Consider the following 18,874-nt stretch of genomic DNA (forward strand, 5'->3'; position numbering starts at 1 on the left):
CTATCAAAGTTCCAACAACATTTTTCACAGAAATAGAACAAAGAATCCTAAAATTTATATGGAACAACAAAAGACCCCAAATAGCTAAAGGAATCCTGAGAAAAAGAACAAAGCTGGAGGTATCACACTTCCTGATTTCAAAATATACTACAAAGCTATAGTAACCAAAACAGCATGGTACTGGCACAAAAACAGACACACAGATCAATGGAATAGAATCGAAATCCCAGAAATAAACCCACACATCTATGGACAGCTAATCTTTGACAAAGGAGCCAAGAACATACAATGGAGAAAAGAAAGTCTCTTCAACAAATGGTGTTGGGAAAACTGGATAGCAATATGCAAAAAAATGAAAGTAGACCCTTACCTTACACCATACACAAAAATTAACGCCAAATGGATTAAAGACTTGAATGTAAGACCTGAAACTGTGAAACTTCTAGAAGAAAACATAGGCAGTAGGCTCTTCGACATTGGTCTTAGCAACATATTTTCAAGACCGATGTCTGACCGGGCAAGAGAAAGAATAGAAAAAATAAACAAATGGGACTACATCAAACTAAAAACCTTCTGCACAGCAAAGGAAACCATCAACAAAACGAAAAGAGAACCTAACAATTGGGAGAATATATTTGCAAACCATACCTCTGATAAGGGCTTAATCTCCAAAATATATAAAGAACTCATGCATCTCAACAACAAAAAAACTACCAACCCAATTAAAAAATGGGCAAAAGACCTGAACAGAAATTTCTCCAAAGAAGATATACAGGTGGCCAGCAGACACATGAAAAGATGCTCAAAATCATTAACTATCAGGGAAATGCAAATCAAAACTACAATGAGATATCACCTCACGCCCGTCAGAATGGCTATAATTAACAAGACAGGAAACAACATGTGTTGGAGAGGATGTGGAGAGAAGGGAACTCTCATACACTGCTGGTGGGAGTGCAAACTGGTGCAGCCACTATGGAAAACAGTATGGAGATTCCTCAAAAAATCAAGGATAGAGCTACCTTATGATCCAGCTATTCCACTGCTGGGTATTTATCCAAAGAACTTGAAAACACCAATGCGTAAACATACGTGCACCCCTGTGTTCATTGCAGCGTTATTCACAATAGCCAAGACTTGGAAGCAACCTAAGTGCCCATCAAGGGACGAATGGATAAAGAAGACGTGGTATATATACACAATGGAATACTACTCAGCCATAAGAAACGATGAAATCCAGCCATTTGTGACAACATGGATGGACATTGAGGGTGTTATGCAAAGTGCAATAAGTCAGAGGGAGAAGGTCAAATACTGTATGATTTCCTTCATTAAGTAGTAGATAATAACAACAATAAACAAACACCTAGAGACAGAGATTGGATTGGTGGTTACCAGAGGGGAATGGGGGAGGGAGGAGGGCGAAAGGGATAATTCGGCACATGTGTGTGGTGATGGGTTGTAATTAGTATTTGGGTGGTGAACATGATGTAATCTATGCAGAAATAGAAGTATAATGATGTACACCTGAAATTTATACAATGTTATAAACCAAGGTTACTGCAATAAACAAAAAATTAAAAAAAAAAAAAAAGAAATTTTATCCCAAGCTACAGCTATTTATTTGCCTAACTTACTGAGTATATTGAGAGTATATATTCATGATCTACATAACTATTTGGTCTTTTACTTGTCTTTTAAAGATAGCTTTTTATGATATTTACTATAGTTGTTATTACTAACTTCATTATTACCCTTTGATACATTTGCATAAAAGATTTAACTTTCTCTCCTATACCAATTGTGTTGTATCTCTAACCTCAAATGAGAGAATACTTTATTTGCTAGCACATCATAGATAATACAGGGCTTTTCACAAAGATTTAATTTACTCAGGAACCCTGAGAAACATATGTTATTTTAATTTAAGAGTTAAGAAAACTGAGTAGAGCTAAGCAGTAATTGTGGTTCAGTAACAGTTGAACAAACAGCACATACCTGACACAGTAGGTATGAAAATGATTGCCGGGAGGCCCCTGCCCTTCAGAAGTGCACAGGTTAGTGATTTAATTTAATTAAAATTAAATACTGTATTTTAAATTTAAAGAGTATGTCCAGAGTGCTGCTGCAGAAGCTCAAAAGATGGGCAGTTAGCACAACACAGGGGGTTCAAGAAAAGCTTCATGGAGAATGACAGCTTAGCTGAGTCTTGCAGGGTAGGTAGGTCAGAGCAGAAACAAAGGATATTCCAGGCAGAAAGGACAGTATGGTGTTTTCTACGCAACGCAGTGTTACAAAATAATTATGCTATGGGGAATGGAGTCAGGAACCTAAAAAGGTAGCCAGGGAGCTTGTGAGGCATGTTAGCAAGCCTGGACTTTATTCGCAGGTGAAGGGACTGTTGAAGGGTTTGAGCAGTGAGATCATAAGGTCCCATTCCAGCTACAGAGTAAATAATGGATTTATGGAGGCCAAGAGTGGAGGCAGGGAGATGACCACAAGGGCCTGACCTGTGGCAGGGACAGTGGGAACAAAATAGCTGAACTGGAGGGAGATTTAGGAGGAAAAAGAACTGAGCAAGACAAAGTGAATACATGATTAGGTAGGAGATGAAGGCGTCTTAAATTTCTGGCTTAGTGGGTGATGGTGTCAGCAATTGAAATGACACACAAGGGGAAAGGTAACTAATCTGCGTGCTTATAGATCATCTGGTAGTAGGCAATTGGATACAGGCCAGGGCTGGATGCAGGTGGGAATTAAAAACCTCTGGAGTAAATCAGTTCTGAAAAGGTGTGTGTTTCAAGTCAAGAGTGGGTTAAGGACAGAACCCCGGGGACCAGTGTTTAAATGATGAGCGGAGGAAACAGAGCCATGAAAAAGGCAGAAAAGGAATGCCCAGAGAGGTTGTGTCTGTAGGTTTGACAATTTAAGATGTAGTGGTGAGCTTTATGAAAAGTTTCAGTGGTGGTGGTGGGGGGAGGTCAAGTAGAATCTAGATTTGAATGGATTAAGGAGTGAATAGGAAATGAGGAATTAAAGACTGAAAGTGCAGATTATTCCTTCAAGAAGCTTGAGATGAAAGGAAGGAGGAGTGGTGATATTAGAGATATATAAAAGGGCAGTGGAGGAGGCCTCTGGTCTTGTTTTTAGGCTAGGAGAAACTTTGGCATGTTTATGGGCTCAAGGGAAAGAGCCAGAAGAAAAAGAGAGGTTGAAGATGTAGGAGAGAAGAGAGAACTGGTGGTGCAAGGAGGGGATGAGACAATAGTGCAAATGGTGGAAGGCAGGAAGGATGATTGGTGGGTTGGTGGGGTGATGTGTGTAGGAAGCTGACATAGGTTATGCTCATACACCCTTTGATGGGAGTGCTACTGAAAAGCACCAGTGTTCTCTCTTAAATCTTCCCCAGCTGCTAAAGACTTGACCTCAGTCTTAATGTTGAACCTTTTACCCTACAGACCACATAGCCTGACATTTTCTCTTTATGTGTTTGCTGAAGAGAAAGGTAGCTCTCCCAACATATGTCATTTAAATAAGAGGTGATATATTATGTTTGACCAAAAGAACTAAATGTAACACAGCAATAGAGATAGGTTATGGGAAGAGAGGGTCCTAAGTGTGGGCTTAGTAGGCCATCAGGCTCTTCCTGAGTGCTCCCTCTTCTGCTAATGCTCTACAGCCACCATCATGGGTCTGCCCCAGAGTGTGGCCAGGAAGGCGTAATCAGAGGCTTGTGTGTCACTGGTGACTTAAGCAGATCTTACAGGCCCTGATCCTAGGACTCCAATCAGATTTTTGGTGCCGGCTAGTTTTCTGCAGAAACGGAAGGCTGCCACTCAAAATGGGACTTGGCCATTTATTCACTGACTATTCCAAAGAGGTGATACAGTTTCTCTTCCAGCTGCTACTTGAGAAGCAGTGAAGTGGTGGCGATGACATTAGGGTGCAGGAGAAGCCTGGTGTCGACTGCTGGCACCGCCACAGAGACTGGTTGGCATCATGAGCAGCAGGGTGATTCCCAACAGTCTGGTTTACCTCCCCCTGACCGATGAAAGTCTTGGCTCAAATACCACCTCCTAAGAGAGGCCTTCAGGGACCCCCCTATCTAAAATAACACACCCCTTGTCTGCCCTCACTGTCCCCTTCCGTGCTTTATTGTTCTTGTTCTTCCTCTACTTCCTGGACTATTTGAGGGCGAGGGGACTGTACATTTGTATCTGTTTATTGTGTGTCTTCCCACTAGAATGTAAACTCTGTGAGAACAGCCTTCTTGGCTGGCTTGCTCACTGCTGTAGCCTTAACGACCAGCGTATAACAGATTCTCAATTTCTTAATGAACACATAAATAGAAATAATATTACAACAGTGGGATCATTCTATTTTAAATTAAAGGCATTACATTTTATTTTACTTGAATTGAACAAAAGTGAAAAGAAACTGAAGTAAAACTGAAGGCACTGTTGGACTGTTCATCCAGGCAGTATGCAGAGTTTGGAGCCATTGTCTATAGGTTTCCATTTCAGTCAGTATCCTTGGGCTCCCTGGTAAGAAATATGAGTGAATTAGCACACTTAAATATCCCCCCCTACCCAATTTTGTGAGCTATAGTATTTATTCATTGTCAAGTTTTAAAACATGTATATTGTTTTTATCATAATTCTCATATTTATTAGTCATATATTTAAATCGACTCATTTTCATATTTACTTTTTACTGAGTTTTGAGCTCTTAAATAATTTTAATACCTGTGGAAGAATCGCGGCATCAAAACTTTAAATAAATGTATCTCACAAGTTTCAGAGAATAAAAATAAGTTTCTTTCTTAGAAACTTATTTTTGTCACTGATTAGTGTTTAGGGAAAGACAATATCTATACAGTGTTAGCTCGGGCACTAGCAGCCGCTACCTCCGGACCTGCAGAGCTGGACCGCGCGCCCCGAGGGCGCAGTGCCGCCAGGAGCCGCTAGGGGTCTCCACCGCCTGCCACGCCGGGCAGCGCCGCTCTGTGCGTCGCCCGCGCCGAGCGGGAGAGGAAACCCGAGCGGAGGGCGCGGCGCAGCGCATCTTGGGTCGGCGTAGCCATGGCGGCTCGTGTCCTTTCCGCTGGTGTCCGCCGACTGCCCGCGGCCTTCGCGCTGCTGCCTCGGGTCCCCACGCTGGCCGCGGCCCGGCCGCTCAGCACCACCCTGTGGCCCGCGGGGGCCCGGACGAGGCCTGGGGCTCCGCAGCCGGCCTCGGTGCTCCCACAGGTGACTCGCGGTGACTTTGCTGGCGCTTGGCAGGGGTCAGGGCTCGGGCCGCTCGCGCCTGGGGGGAGGGCCAGGCAGTGAGGCCGCGCCAGCTGCTGGCGGGGGTGACGGGGGACATCTGACTCGCTCCCGTTCCCACTGCCTGACGGTGCTTGGTTGACCCCTGCCGGGAGCCCGGGTGACCTAGTGATTAGGAGCAAGAGCACAGACCCTCCAGTCAGACACCCCTGGGGGCGCACGCTGTCACTTACCGAAACTTTGGACAAGTCTCGTAGCCTCGCGAAGCCCCAGTCTGAACCGTAAAGCTGGGATGCGTGCTCGTCTCTCCCTTGTGGAGCTGCAGCGAGGTTTAGAGGGGATAATACAGGTGGAGTACCTCGTGCGGTGCTTGGTAAGCTCTCAAAATACGGGTCGCCGTTAGTCGTAGTGATGATAATAAAGACCGTGATCGCTTTCTAGGGGAAGTCTAATGACAGAGTGCAAAGAGGAAGCCACGCTGGCCTACAGCCTTCTCCAGAGCGGTTCTCTCCCTGGATTTCTGTCTCCTTCTGGCACCTTTTGCCTGTTTCTGGGTCTCCTGGAAATAAGGATAGGAAACAAGTACTATCTAGCTTTTTTAAATCTGATGAAACCTTTATGAGGCTGAAAGTCTTCTTGGGGCAGTGATTTTCAACCCTTGCTGCATAGTCAAATCACCTGGGTAGCTTAAAAGAGAAAGAAAAAGAAATCCGTTTCGCCCCTTTCTGCCCAAATTCTGATTTACTCCTCTGGGATAGGCTCTGGCATGGGTTTCGCTTATTTCTTTAAGTTCCCCAGGTGACTCTGAAGTGCCCCAGGATTAAGGACTGCTGTCTTCAGGTAGGGTAGACTCCCAAGGTCAAGTTGAGGATCCCCTTTTCAAACCTAGGGACTTCATGTAATAGTGGTTGCAACCTTGAGTAAAACGTTAGAATAACAAATAAGGATGCCCAGGCCAAATCAATCAGAATCTCTAGAGGTGGGGCCCCAGGGTCTGTTTTTACAAGTTGTCAAGTGATTCTTTTGTGCAGCCAGTGTTGAGATTTACTGATTCATTCATAATGGATGTAGTGTAGTGGATTAATTCCTAGGGCACTGTCTTATTGCCTGAATCAAAAGGTTACTTAAAAGGGCAGTATGTAGAGTTGCTGAGTTTTGTTGCTAAGACTGATTTCAGAGTTAGGCTAACAGGCAAAGTGGTTGTCCCTGTTCTTAGAGCGTTGATACTCAAACTTGATTGTGCATATGCATCACCTGGGTTAAAACAGAGATTCTAGGAAGGGGCCTGAGAATCTTGATTTCCAGTGGGCCTCCAGAAGATCCTGCTGCTGGTCCTTGGACCACGCCTTGAATAGCAAGGTGCTCAAAGATGTCCCACTACCTCTGCTGGGTTGACATATCCAGCAGAGGAACCATTTTATTTATATTTACAAAATGGTTTTGACTAAGCGCTCCCATTTAACCATCTTATATCCTTTGTGGATTGAAGCAGAGATTGAAGCAATCTTTGTTCATTCAAAGATACTGAGGGACAGCTACATGCCCGGCCTTATGCTAGCTGTTGAGGGATACAGAGATGGATACAAAAGAAAGACTTTAGTTCATATCTTCATCAGACACTTTGCAGCCATTATGTTAAACTTGCCAGCTCATTCCCTGCTGCTCTGTCTTCCCTAGGCTATTCTGACACTATTTTCTCTTGGTTTGTCTCCTCTCTCTCTTCTACCCTGTTGGGCATTTTCTCTGCCTAATCTTTAAATGTTGGTAAGCACTCTCCATGAACTGCTCTTCACTCTCTTGGTTTCCGTTACTGCCTGTCTGTCAGTCACCCCAAGTCTCCCCCTGCAGCCCTTGTTCATCTCATCTGGACTGCTGCTTGTTTCACCCATTCTGGTCCATCAGATTTTCCCTCCTCAAATCCATCCACTGTGCTGACCCCAGAGCAACTAGTTGTTTATTTCTATCCTAACTTTTTTCTCCCATAAAAGGAGCTAAGGCAGCTTTCCTGGGTATTAAAAAACAAGACAAAATACAAGACATACAAAACTACAAGACAAAAATACAATACAAAATAGAAAGTAAGAAAACCAGGGCTAGTGGCCTAAAATGGAGCCTGGAAATCGTATACTTGACCCAGGCAGGCCCCGAATCTCAACTGTCTGGCAGCCAGAGCACAAAGAGTTTTTCCAAAGAAAAATGGGGCACAGTACCCAGATGAAGACAAAGCACTTGTGCAGGGAGAGCTCGACTATTCTTGGTTCTGGAACCAGACTTGACATGCACAACAGTGATGGACTCGGGGCTGCAGTCTGTCCGCGCCATTCATTCTCCAGTAAGACAAACCTATTTTGTCTTACTCAAGGCTCTGCAGCCCTGAGCCCCGCCTCTTCAGCCTCGGAGCCCCCATCAGTGAACTTAAATCTTAAATCTCCAGCAGCATGAACTAATTTCTTCCCACACAGACACACTACACTTTCATGCCTCCTTTCCCTTCTTGGCCTGCCCTTCCCTCCTTGAATAATCTGTCCCCATCCTTTTCTTGACTCACTCCAAGTCTGGTATCTCTTCCTTCCTTGCCTCTCAAGTACTGAATGACAACTTTTGTTACTGAAGTAGCCTACCAATACCCCTGTGATGGCTCTTGCCACATTTTGATTACAACTCAAATGATCTGTTTGGATTGGTCTTTTCCATTAGACCATATGCTTCTCTGAGGGTGGAGGTCATGTCTTATTTATCTTTCTAGTTCCAGCCCATAGCACATGCTTGGCACATAAGGTAAAGCTCGTAGGCTGCTGGGACAGTCATGTAAACAGCTAAAGGGAAGACATTGCCATGTGTGAAGACAGGGGTGTGTACAGTGCAGACGCAAGAAGAGGGACTTAACTAACCCCCAGTGAGCATGGTCTTGAAGGTAGCAGTTTCTCAAGCAGTCACGGCGGGATGTAACTGCACGTGCAGAAGCCAGGAAGAGCATGGCTCTTATGGTTGACCCTCGGGATGCCTGTGGCAGGGAGAGGCCCGAGTTGAGGTGGGAAGACAGCAGGCCTACTGTGAAGGGCGCTGTATGCCCCCCTGAGGAATCACCTGTCTAGGTGACAAGGAGTAAACATAAATAAGGTTTGTTGAAGGACTAAGTGAGACCTTTCCTCCTGATCAGCCAGGCTGGATGACCCAGTAAGCATGATGGTAAGAGAATGGGAAGAATGGGGGTTGGCCCTGAGGTTTCTTGCTAGAGCCCCAGGTGGCAGAGAAGGAATAGAGGTCTGTGAGCAGGCGTTTTGGGGACAGGTAAGGAATTGATTTCCAACCCAAGGTTAAAGTTGAGATGTCGGTGCTCCCTGGGTAGAGCTGTCCAGGGGGCGGTTTGTAGAGATGGCCTTTAAAGCCGTCTCCTTAGGTTCTGCTTAGTTTCTCTCAGAGATGGACCCCAGTGGAGGTAAGATGGAGTTTGATGGAAACTAATCAGGTTTATTAGTTTCTACTAGTCCAGAGGGTAGTCACTCATTTCCTGCAAACACTGCCTTCTCTGGTGTCTGTGGGAGGTGATTTATGTTGCATATAATTGTTAATTGTAGATCTTGGGAAAGAACAATTAACACCAGAAACAATGTTGGCTGTTGGGGACACTTTTCAGAGATCCTTGACCATTCTATCTCCTTTTTTGTTGTTGTTTTTTTGAACAGCTGAGATCCAGCAGGAGGGAGGCAGTAAGGCCCTCAGAGAGGCCCTGTCGGGAGACCTGGGGCGAGATACCTGACCTTTCCCTGTCTCAGTTTCCTCATCTGTAAAATGGGGTTGTCCGAAATAAAGGCGATGATGTATGTAAAGTGCTTAGGGCAGTACTATGGCCTGACTTAACGATAAGAAATCAGCAAAGAGACCAGAAGGGGAGGCATGAGAGGGGAGGAGTAGGATCAAGTACTTTGGGGCATCACTACTGCCAAAGTCTCACGCGGGCAAGTCATTATCACCCTGGTCCTACTAGATAGTCCTAAGTAGCACTGACTGTGTATGTGCCAGGCAGTGTTCTAAGCCCTTTACATCATCTTGATGCCTTACAACAGTCCTGTGAGCCCAACGCTGGTGTTTATCCCCATTTTACAGATAGGAAACTGAGGCACAGAAATAAGGTTAAGTAACTTTGCCTAAGGCCAAACTGTAAGAAAGAGCTAGTGCTAGGCAACAGATGTAGGCAGTCTCCTTCCAGAGTCTGAGCTCTCGCCCACTGCACCTTCCTGCCTCGTGCTGAACCCACTGCAGCCACCCACATTAGATTGGCATGTGGCCTCCAACTGGAGACCCTGTTAATTTTTTTTTTTTTTTCCGCTTGAGAAATATTAGCTTTGAGCTAACATCTGTGCCAGTCTTCCTCTACTTTATATGTGGGATGCCTCCAAAGCATGGCTGATGAGTGGAGTAGGTCGGTGCCTGGGATCCGAACCCACAAACCCAGGCCGCCGAAGTGAAGCGTGGAACTTTAACCACTTGGCCACGAGGCTGGCCTCCCCATTAATTTTTTTAATCACCTGGTGCCCACCTGGCTCCTGTAGGCATTTGCCAGTGCTGCTGGGGGGCGATGCTGACACCTAGTGGGCCACGTTGGTAGCTGTGTCTGAACATACCCTCAAGCCAGCCTTGTCCTTTCCCCTTGGGTGCTGTGCACACATCCGCCTCCCCTTTTCTCTCTCCCTTCTGTCAGCGGTAATTCCACTTCACGCCACTTCTTGATATACACACGGACAAGGCCTCTGTTAGATCCTTCCACCTCAAATTTCTTTTCTGTCATTACCACTATTAACTCATTTCTTCTCCCTCTGTGTCTTTAGTCTTTTCTGCTGCTTCATTTTATATGTGGCTTGGAAACCTCTCCTAGTCATTGTTGATAAGTAGGCCTGGTGATGTTCCCATAGCAGAGGTCTCCTTAACCCCTGCTGTAATCAGAAAGGAAAGGAGACCACGAATTCAGACAAAAAAGAATAAGTGCTCTAAAATGCTGAAAGTACCAAGAAATACTCTTTAGAATATCCATAAAACTCATGATCTAATCTCTTTAGCTTGCTGGTTAAACCTGATTTCAATACCTGATTTTTTTGCAAGATAAATGTTTCTTACACAGAGGTGTGTACTGGTCTGGTTCATTTGGCAGTGTTTATTATGATTTTTCAGAGACCTTTGTGACTCTCAGAGACCTGAGCCCCAGCAAGCAAACCTATTTTTTATGGGGAAATGCCCTAAGAACTCCAAACCGCAGACTTAAAATCAACTTTAGAAGGTAAACAAACCAGTTCAGACTAGGGACTTCCATAGTGAGCAGAACCGTCAGCTGTTTTGTTTTCTCTTGTTCTACATTGTACCTTCCATGGCATTAAGCCCGCTGGCCTGTGAGTTGGAGCTCCTTCCACATTTGGTGAAGGAATCCAGTCACGACCCTAATACCTGGTTGACTATCAAGCAGGCTAATATCAGAGAGATTTGAGATATTACTCTGTCATGGCAAAGATGAGAAAAGCTTATGGTTTGGCTGGTGGCAATAAGGCAAGCCTGCCCGGAAGAGAAATAGATTGGGCTGTAATGAATGTCAGGCTCCCTCTTCCTCTCTTTGGGTTGGTCAGTGTCATTACCACTGGGGCCAGCTTAGACCCTTCCAGTGTATGGTCCTCAGTGATTTGCCTTTCAGTTTACCGTGACGGCTTTCTATGTGGGCTGTTTTGACTTGGGTATTAAAGGCCCCATTGCTTTACAGAGGCCATGAGAAGACTCAGGGTCTTCTGCAGACCCCAGACGATTTTAGTGGCAATTAATCTCACTGAGCAGGACAAGTGTCCAAAGCCTGAGGGCTGAACAGAGGAGTCAGAGGGGCCAGTCTTGGCTCTGAGGGGAAAGGAGGCGCATTTGTATGCTGCTGAACTGCTGGGGCTTCTGAGACTGTCCAGCATTGTGACTCAATGTGTCCTAAGGGCCACAATTAGAATCAAATGAGGTGGCTTCTCTAAGGCCCTACAAGCTTTGTGAAAGATATCTGTAGGCTAGTGCGTTTATTTAGAAGCATTTTAGGTTCAACAACGCTTCCTTCCTGCCCTTGCTCTAGGTTCCAGGTGGAGTCCCACAGCTGTGCCGCCAGTACAGTGACGCGCCCCCTTTGACGTTAGAGGGAATCAAGGACCGTGTTCTTTACGTCTTGAAACTCTATGACAAGATTGACCCAGAAAAGGTAACTGATGTGGTTTAAATGGCCTTTCTTTCAATAAGTATTTAATCACATGGTAGAAAATTTAAAGGGTCCAAAAGGATATTCAGTAAAAAGTCTCCCTGGTTCCCAGCCACCCAGTTCCCCATTTGGGAGGCAGCCAGTAGATGCAGCTTCTTGTGTATCTTTCCCAAGATACTTGATGTGTATATAAGGAAGCATATCCACAGGTATGTATATGTGTGTATATTCTGTGTACTGTGTGATCGACGTCTCCTGCCCTTTTTATTTATTTATTTTTTGTGAGGAAGATCAGCTCTGAGTTAACATCCATGCTAATCCTCCTCTTTTTGCTGAGGAAGACCGGCTCTGAGCTAACATCTATTGCCAATCCTCCTCCCTTTTTTTTTTTCTTTTTTTCCCCCCAAAGCCCCAGTAGATAGTTGTATGTCATAGTTGCACATCCTTCTAGTTGCTGTATGTGGGACGCGGCCTCAGCATGGCCGGACAAGCGGTGCGCCAGTGTGCGCCCGGGATCCAAACCCGGGCCACCAGCAGTGGAGCGTGCGCACTTAACTGCTAAGCCACGGGGCCGGCCCTGCACCTCGCTTTTTAAACCTAACTCTTCTTGAAATTTTTCTCATAGTAGTTCATTAAAAAAAAAAAAACTTCTTCAATAATTGAATCTGTTGTGTGGGTAGGATAGTTTGGTTTTTTTGTTGTTGTTGTTGAGGAAGATTGGCCCTGAGCTAACATCTGTGCCAGTCTCCCTTTACTTTGCATGTGGGACAGTGCCACAGGATGGCTTGATGAGTGGTGTGTAGGTCTGCGCTCAGGATCCGAACCTGGGAACCCCAGGCCACTGAAGTGGAGCGTGCAAACTCAACCACTGTGCCACCAGGCCAGCCCCTACGATAGTTTGTTTTTGATGTGGGTTTTTGAAGAATTCTTCTGGTGATCTTGAGGTCTAAATTAAAGGCAGGATGATAATGACCACTGTGTCTCGTCTTCTTGAGGGAGAGGAATGTCACTTCTAAGGTGTGGTGTCTTCGTTGTCAATAAGGCAGCAAGAAAAACCAAACTCCTCAGGTGTCATTTCAGAGCAGTGATCAGTGATCTTAGTAAAATATGTAAAGGGAAATCAGTCATCACTTTGTATATATTGGTAACCAGTTCAAAGCAAGGCTGAATAAGTTAACATATAAAGCAAAGGTCTGTATGTGATATGTTACATAACGTATATGTTATAACATATACACCAAGTATGTGCCAGCATAGGTTAACCTAATATATAATGTTAGTTATGGCTCTCTATGTTTAAAATATGGCTTCTTTATATTTAAAAAAAAAAATCATCTACATAATGATTAAGTGACATTGTACCACTGTTATCTTGAGAAGCACATGCTCTCACGGACTGAATTTTGTTTTTGGTGTTCCTTTCTTGCAGCTCTCGGTAAATTCCCATTTTATGAAAGACCTGGGCTTAGACAGTTTGGACCAAGTGGAGATTATCATGGCCATGGAGGACGAATTTGGTAATACGCACAGGCTTAGTCTTGGATCTGCATGTTGTGATTCTTGATTTAGGTGAATTAAACTGAAAGAAATGCTGGGAGTTTGAATTGGGATTTGAATCAAATATGAACAGAAACAGTACCCCCCACCCCCAAACATGCCTGTTTACCATCAGGTGAAGTAAACATTAGGGACAGTGCACTTACTCACAAAGCACTTAGTGCAGCTCCTGCAGAGTGCCTTGTGTGGTACTGAGGCTGAGTGGCCCGAAAAGGCCTGGAGGAATATGAAACTTAGATTCTTGAGTTTGGGCTCCAAGACAGGCAAAGCCTTCCCCACGGAGAAGCTGACGACACCTTAGCACACCCCCATGAGCTAGGCCTAAATGTCCGTGCCCAGAAAAGTAACTGGGTGTGCCCAGGACAGGACGTGCGTGTGCATACACATATACACACACCCGTGCCTTGGTTTCCTGCAGTGCCTCCTGTGTACACTCTTAACTTATCCTTGTTCATGACAGTAGTTTTAGAGGCAAAAGAGACCTCTGAAAGGCTCCATGGCTCATTTTTGGGGGGGAGACGCCTGAATAGGAAGTCAGGGGTCTTCTGTGCCATCCTGTAGAGCAGAATGAGTTAAAATTCCTCACAGGTTATGCCAACTAGAAGGATGGAATTGCTTAGGGATAGGATGGGCTTGGGGTTTCTTTTGGGGATAATGAAAATATTCTAGAATTAGATAATGGTGATGGTTGCACCACTTTGTGAATATACTAAAAACCATTGAATTTTACACTTTAAATGGGTGAATTTTCTATTATATGAATTATATCTTTTAAAAAAACCACCATTATACCCAATATGACATACATATTATCTAGAACATAACTGGCTCACAACTAAAATTGGATTCAGGGTTGCTGGAAATTTTTGATGTACTTGTGGGTGTTAACAGAAGTATTAGATGCTTTCAATTCTAAAGGAGTTGCTTTTTCTACACTCACACATGGTTGTAAATTTTACCTTTAGGATTTGAAATTCCTGATATAGATGCGGAAAAGTTAATGTGTCCACAAGAAATTGTAGATTACATTGCGGATAAGAAGGATGTATATGAATAAAATATCAGGTAAATAATTTGACTTACAGAATGTTCTCCCATAGAATTAACATGTGGTTCTTCGATAAAGTAAGACTCAGGAAGAAATGGAAAAATGGAAATGTTTGACAGATTTTCACTGGTTATAAAATGCAGGCCCCTTCTGCCACCAGTCAGCCCTGGTGATCAACTTTATCCTCCAGAGGTGTTGAGAGCAGTTCATTCCTGGACAGGACTCCCTTGATTGTCAGCCCTCATGAAAACAGTCTCATACAAAAAACTGAGCAAGGTAACCCAGAAGCAGAGACCTCTGCCTCCCTCCGTTACCTACCCAACGCCTGTCCAGGAAGCTGAGATGGCCTGGCTCTCAATTAGGCAGGAGGGGCCCTCCTGGGTAAAAGAATGGACTCGGGAGTCAGACACCTGAGTTGATTCTCAGCTCTGCCACATCCTGTGAGCCTGGTGATCTCGGGCAGGTTGCCCAGCCTCTGTAAGCCTCAGTTTCCTCATATGTAAATGGGGATAATGATAGGACCTACCTGGGCTTTTGTGAAGGTAAAATTGAAGAGTATGTAAATCACTTAATACAGTGCATGATGGTAAAGAAGCCTCTCAATAAATATTAGCTATTGTTATTTAGGCTCTACAGTTATCAAGGGATAAGACTTTTGTGGTGTCTTGGTGCGCGTCCAAACCTGCGAACCCCGGGCCGCCGCAGTGGAGCGCCCACTTAACTGCTAGGCCACCAGGCCAGCCCTGGGATACGACTTTTTAAATAAAACATTTATTAGTGTCTATAACTTTAGTTACCCTGGATTTAGCACCTCAAAGATGGTCATTTAAAGTCCATAACAATACACCAAAAAGAAACACTAAACTTATTTTGTCTTTGCCAGACCCCTTTTCTTCCCTGAGAGAAGACTCGGAAGATACTGGTGAGTGTCTGGAAGAGAGAACGTATTTTGGCATCACTGCTGACTTTGACAGAATAATTCTGTGTAGACTTGTATTTAAATTGTCTTAAGTTTTTTTGCCCTTTGAAAATAAATCTATAAAACCAACATTTTTCTCAATCTTCAGTTTTTCAATGATTGTCTATAGAGTGTTTTTATATTGACATTGCTTAATATTTTTAAAGATTTGTCTGATTTGTCATTGGTATTCATGCATATCAGAAATATCTGACTTTTCCAGCATGTACCTGAAATAGTTTCTCTCCCATCACCTACAGCATAAGGAGTGAATGATGGTTATAAAAGGACTTTTTCCTGCAAAAAATTATTTCTTTGCCTCCATTAGTTTCTTGATTATCAGATGTATCAGCTGACAGCAGCGTATGGGACTAATTTTTCATTCCTGTCCGAAGGATCCCTTTCTGAATTAACAGAATGTAATAATTTTGGAGGACAGAAGGTTCTCTTTCCCCTGGAAGGTCAGTTTGACATTGTGTCCCTGTGTCACACATCAGGATCAACTCTGCTTTTATTCTTAGCACAGTGCTAGGTTCTTGGGCTTGATATAGGCAGGTGCCTGGCTCTTGACGAGATTAGTTTAGACCTGTCATAAAATAACTGCTCTACTTTTACTGAAACTTCTAGTTTGTAGGATGGCGGGGATCGAGGGCTTATAGGAAGTAGGAAGTAGTGTCACAGAGGTGGGGGGACAGCAGAGACTCTCAGGGCTGAGGGATGAGGTGGACTCCAGGGTCAGGTCTGGGATTGGCTCCACACTCACACCTGCTTCCCCTCCTGGAAGTACCTAATGTTGCCAGTTCCTTCTGTGTCACGAGCATCATTATAGGCATTATTAGGCAGGTACTTCCCTCCTAGTTCAGTAAAAGGAAGCATTTGTTAGTACGCTGTGACGCTGCACCTTTTTTTTTTTTTTTTAATACTTAAGGTATTCTTGGAAAGCCTTGAAATTCAAGCATAAGGAGCTTGTTTTTTGTTTTGTTTTGTTTTTTTTTGGTGAGGAAGATTGGCCCTGAGCTAACCTCTTTTTGCTTGAGGAAGATTGTGGCTGAGCTAACATCTGTGCCCATCTTCCTCTACTTTTTTTTCTATGTGGGACACTGACACAGCATGGCTCAATGAGCGGTGATCCTAGGTCCGTGCCTGGGATCCAAACCCGCGAACCCCGGGCCACTGAAGCGGAGTGCGTGAACTTAACCACTACGGTGGCCCCCCTCATTCTTTTTTACAATTGCATTTATTCAGCAAATAGCTTGAGTGCTTATTAGGCACCGGAGGAGATCCAACAGGGAACAAAACAGGCTGCATGTGACTCCTTTGATTGGAATGTACCTTTAATTTAACATCTGGGGTAATTGGTTCTTCTGGCTATTTTAACCCCTGTGGCAGCTGCACATTTTCCCAAAAAATGCATCTGTGGTTGTTTTTGCCTAAGATCATGAAGTCTAGCAGTACTGCTACTAAAGAGATTGCTTTGCTCACATCTTAACCATACACCTGCTGTGAAATGGCCCATTCACATCGTTCTGTAGCTCTTGTAAGTCCGGAAGGAGCCAGAATGAGAAAAATTCACTGAATTATCACACAGAGATAATTCACTGGTAATACTATTTAGGATCTGGGTCTTTGAACAACAGCAAAGGCCTTTCTGCTCTGAGAATTTTCTGCAATGTTCTTAGAGAGACCTGTGTGCCACTATAAGTAGGCAGTGAACTGGCCAAATGTAGCATTCCAAAGTGTGAGTGAATTAGAATAAATGGATTGTGTGCATACACAGTAGTCCCTGCTTCTCCATGGGGGGTACCTTCCAAGACCCCCAGTGGATGCCTGAAACCGCGGAGGGTACTGAACCCTATATATACTATGTTCTTCCCTATACATACACACCTATGATAAAGTTTAATTTACAAATTAGGCGCAGTAGGGGCCGGCCCCGTGGCTTAGCGGTTAACTGCGCGCACTCTGCTACTGGCAGCCGAGATTCGGATCCCGGGTGCGCACCAACACACCGCTTATCCGGCCATGCTGAGGCCGCGTCCCACATCCAGCAACTAGCAGGATGTGCAACTAGGATATACAACTATCTACTGGGGCTTTGGGGAGAAAAAAAAGGAGGAGGATTGGCAATAGATGTTAGCTCAGGGCCAGTCTTCCTCAGCAAAAAGAGGAGGATTGGCATGGGTGTTAGCTCAGGGCTGACCTTCCTCACAAAAAATAAATAAATAAATTAGGCACAGTAAGAGATTAACAATAATAACTACTAATAAAATAGAACAATTATAACAATATACTGTAATAAAAGTTACTATAGATCTTAGCAACCTCAGCATATGACTTTCTTTTTTTTTGAGGAAGATTGGCTGTGAGCTAACATCTGTTGTCAATCTTCCTCTTTTTTTTTTCTCCCCAAAGCCCCCCAGTACATAGTTGTATATTGTAGTTGTGAGTCCTAGTTCTTCTATGTGGGATGCTGCTTCAGCATGACTTGATGAGCGGTGTGTAGGTCTGCGCTCAGGATCCGAAGTGGCGAACCCCAGGCCACCGAAGCGGAACGTGCAAACTTAAACCACTGCACCGCAAGGCCGGCCCCAACATAGGACTTTTTTAAAGTTGAGAACTTTCACCTTATCACTTAAAGGAAGCGCTTTACTGCTTCTCTTTGGCATATCCAAATTGCCAGCATCACTACTCTTGCACTTTGGGGCCATTATTAAGTAAAATAAAGGATACTTGAACACAAGCACTGCTATACCAAACAGTCAGTCTAATAACCGAGAAGGCTACTGAGTGACTAATTGGCGGGTAGCGTATACAGCATGGATATGCTGGACAAGGGGATGATTCACATCCCCAGGGGGACAGAGCGGGACGGCATGAGACTTCATCATGCTATTCAGAATGGCGGCAATTTAAAACTTATTATTTCTGGAATTTTCCATTTAATATTTTCAGACCATGGTTGACCATGGTAACAAACTGTGGAAAGTGAAACCACAGATAAGGGGACTACTGTAGTTTTACTGGCCTTCCACAAATGCCTTCGAGGATCTGTATGCCTATGGTGGTTTTTTGTGGGGGTGGCTGAGGCCTCAACCCAATCTCCAGTTCAGCCACATCACTCTTCTCACTGTGCCCCCCAAACAGCAAGTGCACTCCTTCACTCAACAAAACAATTACGTGCCCACCACGTGTGAGCACACTCCCCGAGGCGGGGCCTGAGTACACAAAGTAAACAGTAGGTCTCGGCTCTCAGGGAGCTCACCATCGAGTAAGGGAGACAGTTAAAACCCCAGCGATGTGTCACATTCAGCATCACAATAAGGCCACAATGCCAATAACGCTGCTCCTGATGTGATGAACTGAGAAGAACATGTCACCTCTGAGGTATTCTTACTAGAATCATTTAACCTGAATCTGATCATGAGGAACAAACAAATCTAGAAGGTGGGACTTTAAAAAACCAATGTCATGGGAAAAAAGGGCAGGATAAACTGTTCTTAATTAATTAAAGACCAGAGACATGTCAACTTCATGGGAAATGTGAAGCTTGAAAGTTTTGGGGGAAAAAAATATAAAACATTTTGGGGACAATTGGACTACACAGGTGATAAGACAATGTGAAATTTCTTAGGTACAATAACAGTATTACGCAGTGGTTAGACTAACCTTATTCTCAGGAGATATATACTTAATACGTGGGAGTGAAGCATCAAGATGTCTGCAGCTGACTATCAAATGGTTCAGGAAAAAAAGAGAAACAGTAGCAAAATGTTAACAACTGGTGACTAGGCGACAGGTATATGCATGTTCCTTGTATTATTCTTTCAACTATT

At 44.2% G+C, this 18,874-nt stretch overlaps 2 protein-coding genes across 2 annotated transcripts in view; one reads left to right on the top strand and one right to left on the bottom strand.

Moving 5' to 3' along the window:
* The first annotated feature begins 5,066 nt into the window (after positions 1–5,066).
* NDUFAB1 (NADH:ubiquinone oxidoreductase subunit AB1) lies at positions 5,067–15,143 on the top strand. Its single transcript, XM_058569862.1, has 5 exons — positions 5,067–5,249; positions 11,359–11,481; positions 12,908–12,995; positions 14,001–14,100; positions 14,967–15,143. Exons 1-4 carry the CDS (start codon positions 5,082–5,084, stop codon positions 14,090–14,092), a joined length of 471 nt encoding a protein of 156 aa, XP_058425845.1. The 5' UTR covers positions 5,067–5,081; the 3' UTR covers positions 14,093–14,100; positions 14,967–15,143.
* Positions 5,597–18,874, bottom strand: part of UBFD1 (ubiquitin family domain containing 1) — a 33,095-nt gene continuing 19,817 nt past the window's right edge. Inside the window, exon 7 of the mRNA XM_058569858.1 lies at positions 5,597–5,826. Within this exon, the coding sequence (XP_058425841.1) occupies positions 5,716–5,826 (111 nt within the window). The 3' untranslated portion in view covers positions 5,597–5,715. The remainder of the gene's footprint in view (positions 5,827–18,874) is intronic.

The sequence above is a fragment of the Diceros bicornis genome, chromosome 26, assembly GCF_020826845.1.
Source record: "Diceros bicornis minor isolate mBicDic1 chromosome 26, mDicBic1.mat.cur, whole genome shotgun sequence".
Classification (NCBI taxonomy): Eukaryota; Metazoa; Chordata; class Mammalia; order Perissodactyla; family Rhinocerotidae; genus Diceros; species Diceros bicornis.

Bases quoted from the DNA above. Each gene is read 5' to 3' on its own strand.
- NDUFAB1 (XM_058569862.1), top strand. From the start codon at position 5,082: ATGGCGGCTCGTGTCCTTTCCGCTGGTGTCCGCCGACTGCCCGCGGCC. The intron at 11,482-12,907 runs GTAACTGATGTG...CCTTTCTTGCAG, and splicing joins ACAAGATTGACCCAGAAAAG to CTCTCGGTAAATTCCCATTT. The intron at 12,996-14,000 runs GTAATACGCACA...TTTTACCTTTAG, and splicing joins GGCCATGGAGGACGAATTTG to GATTTGAAATTCCTGATATA.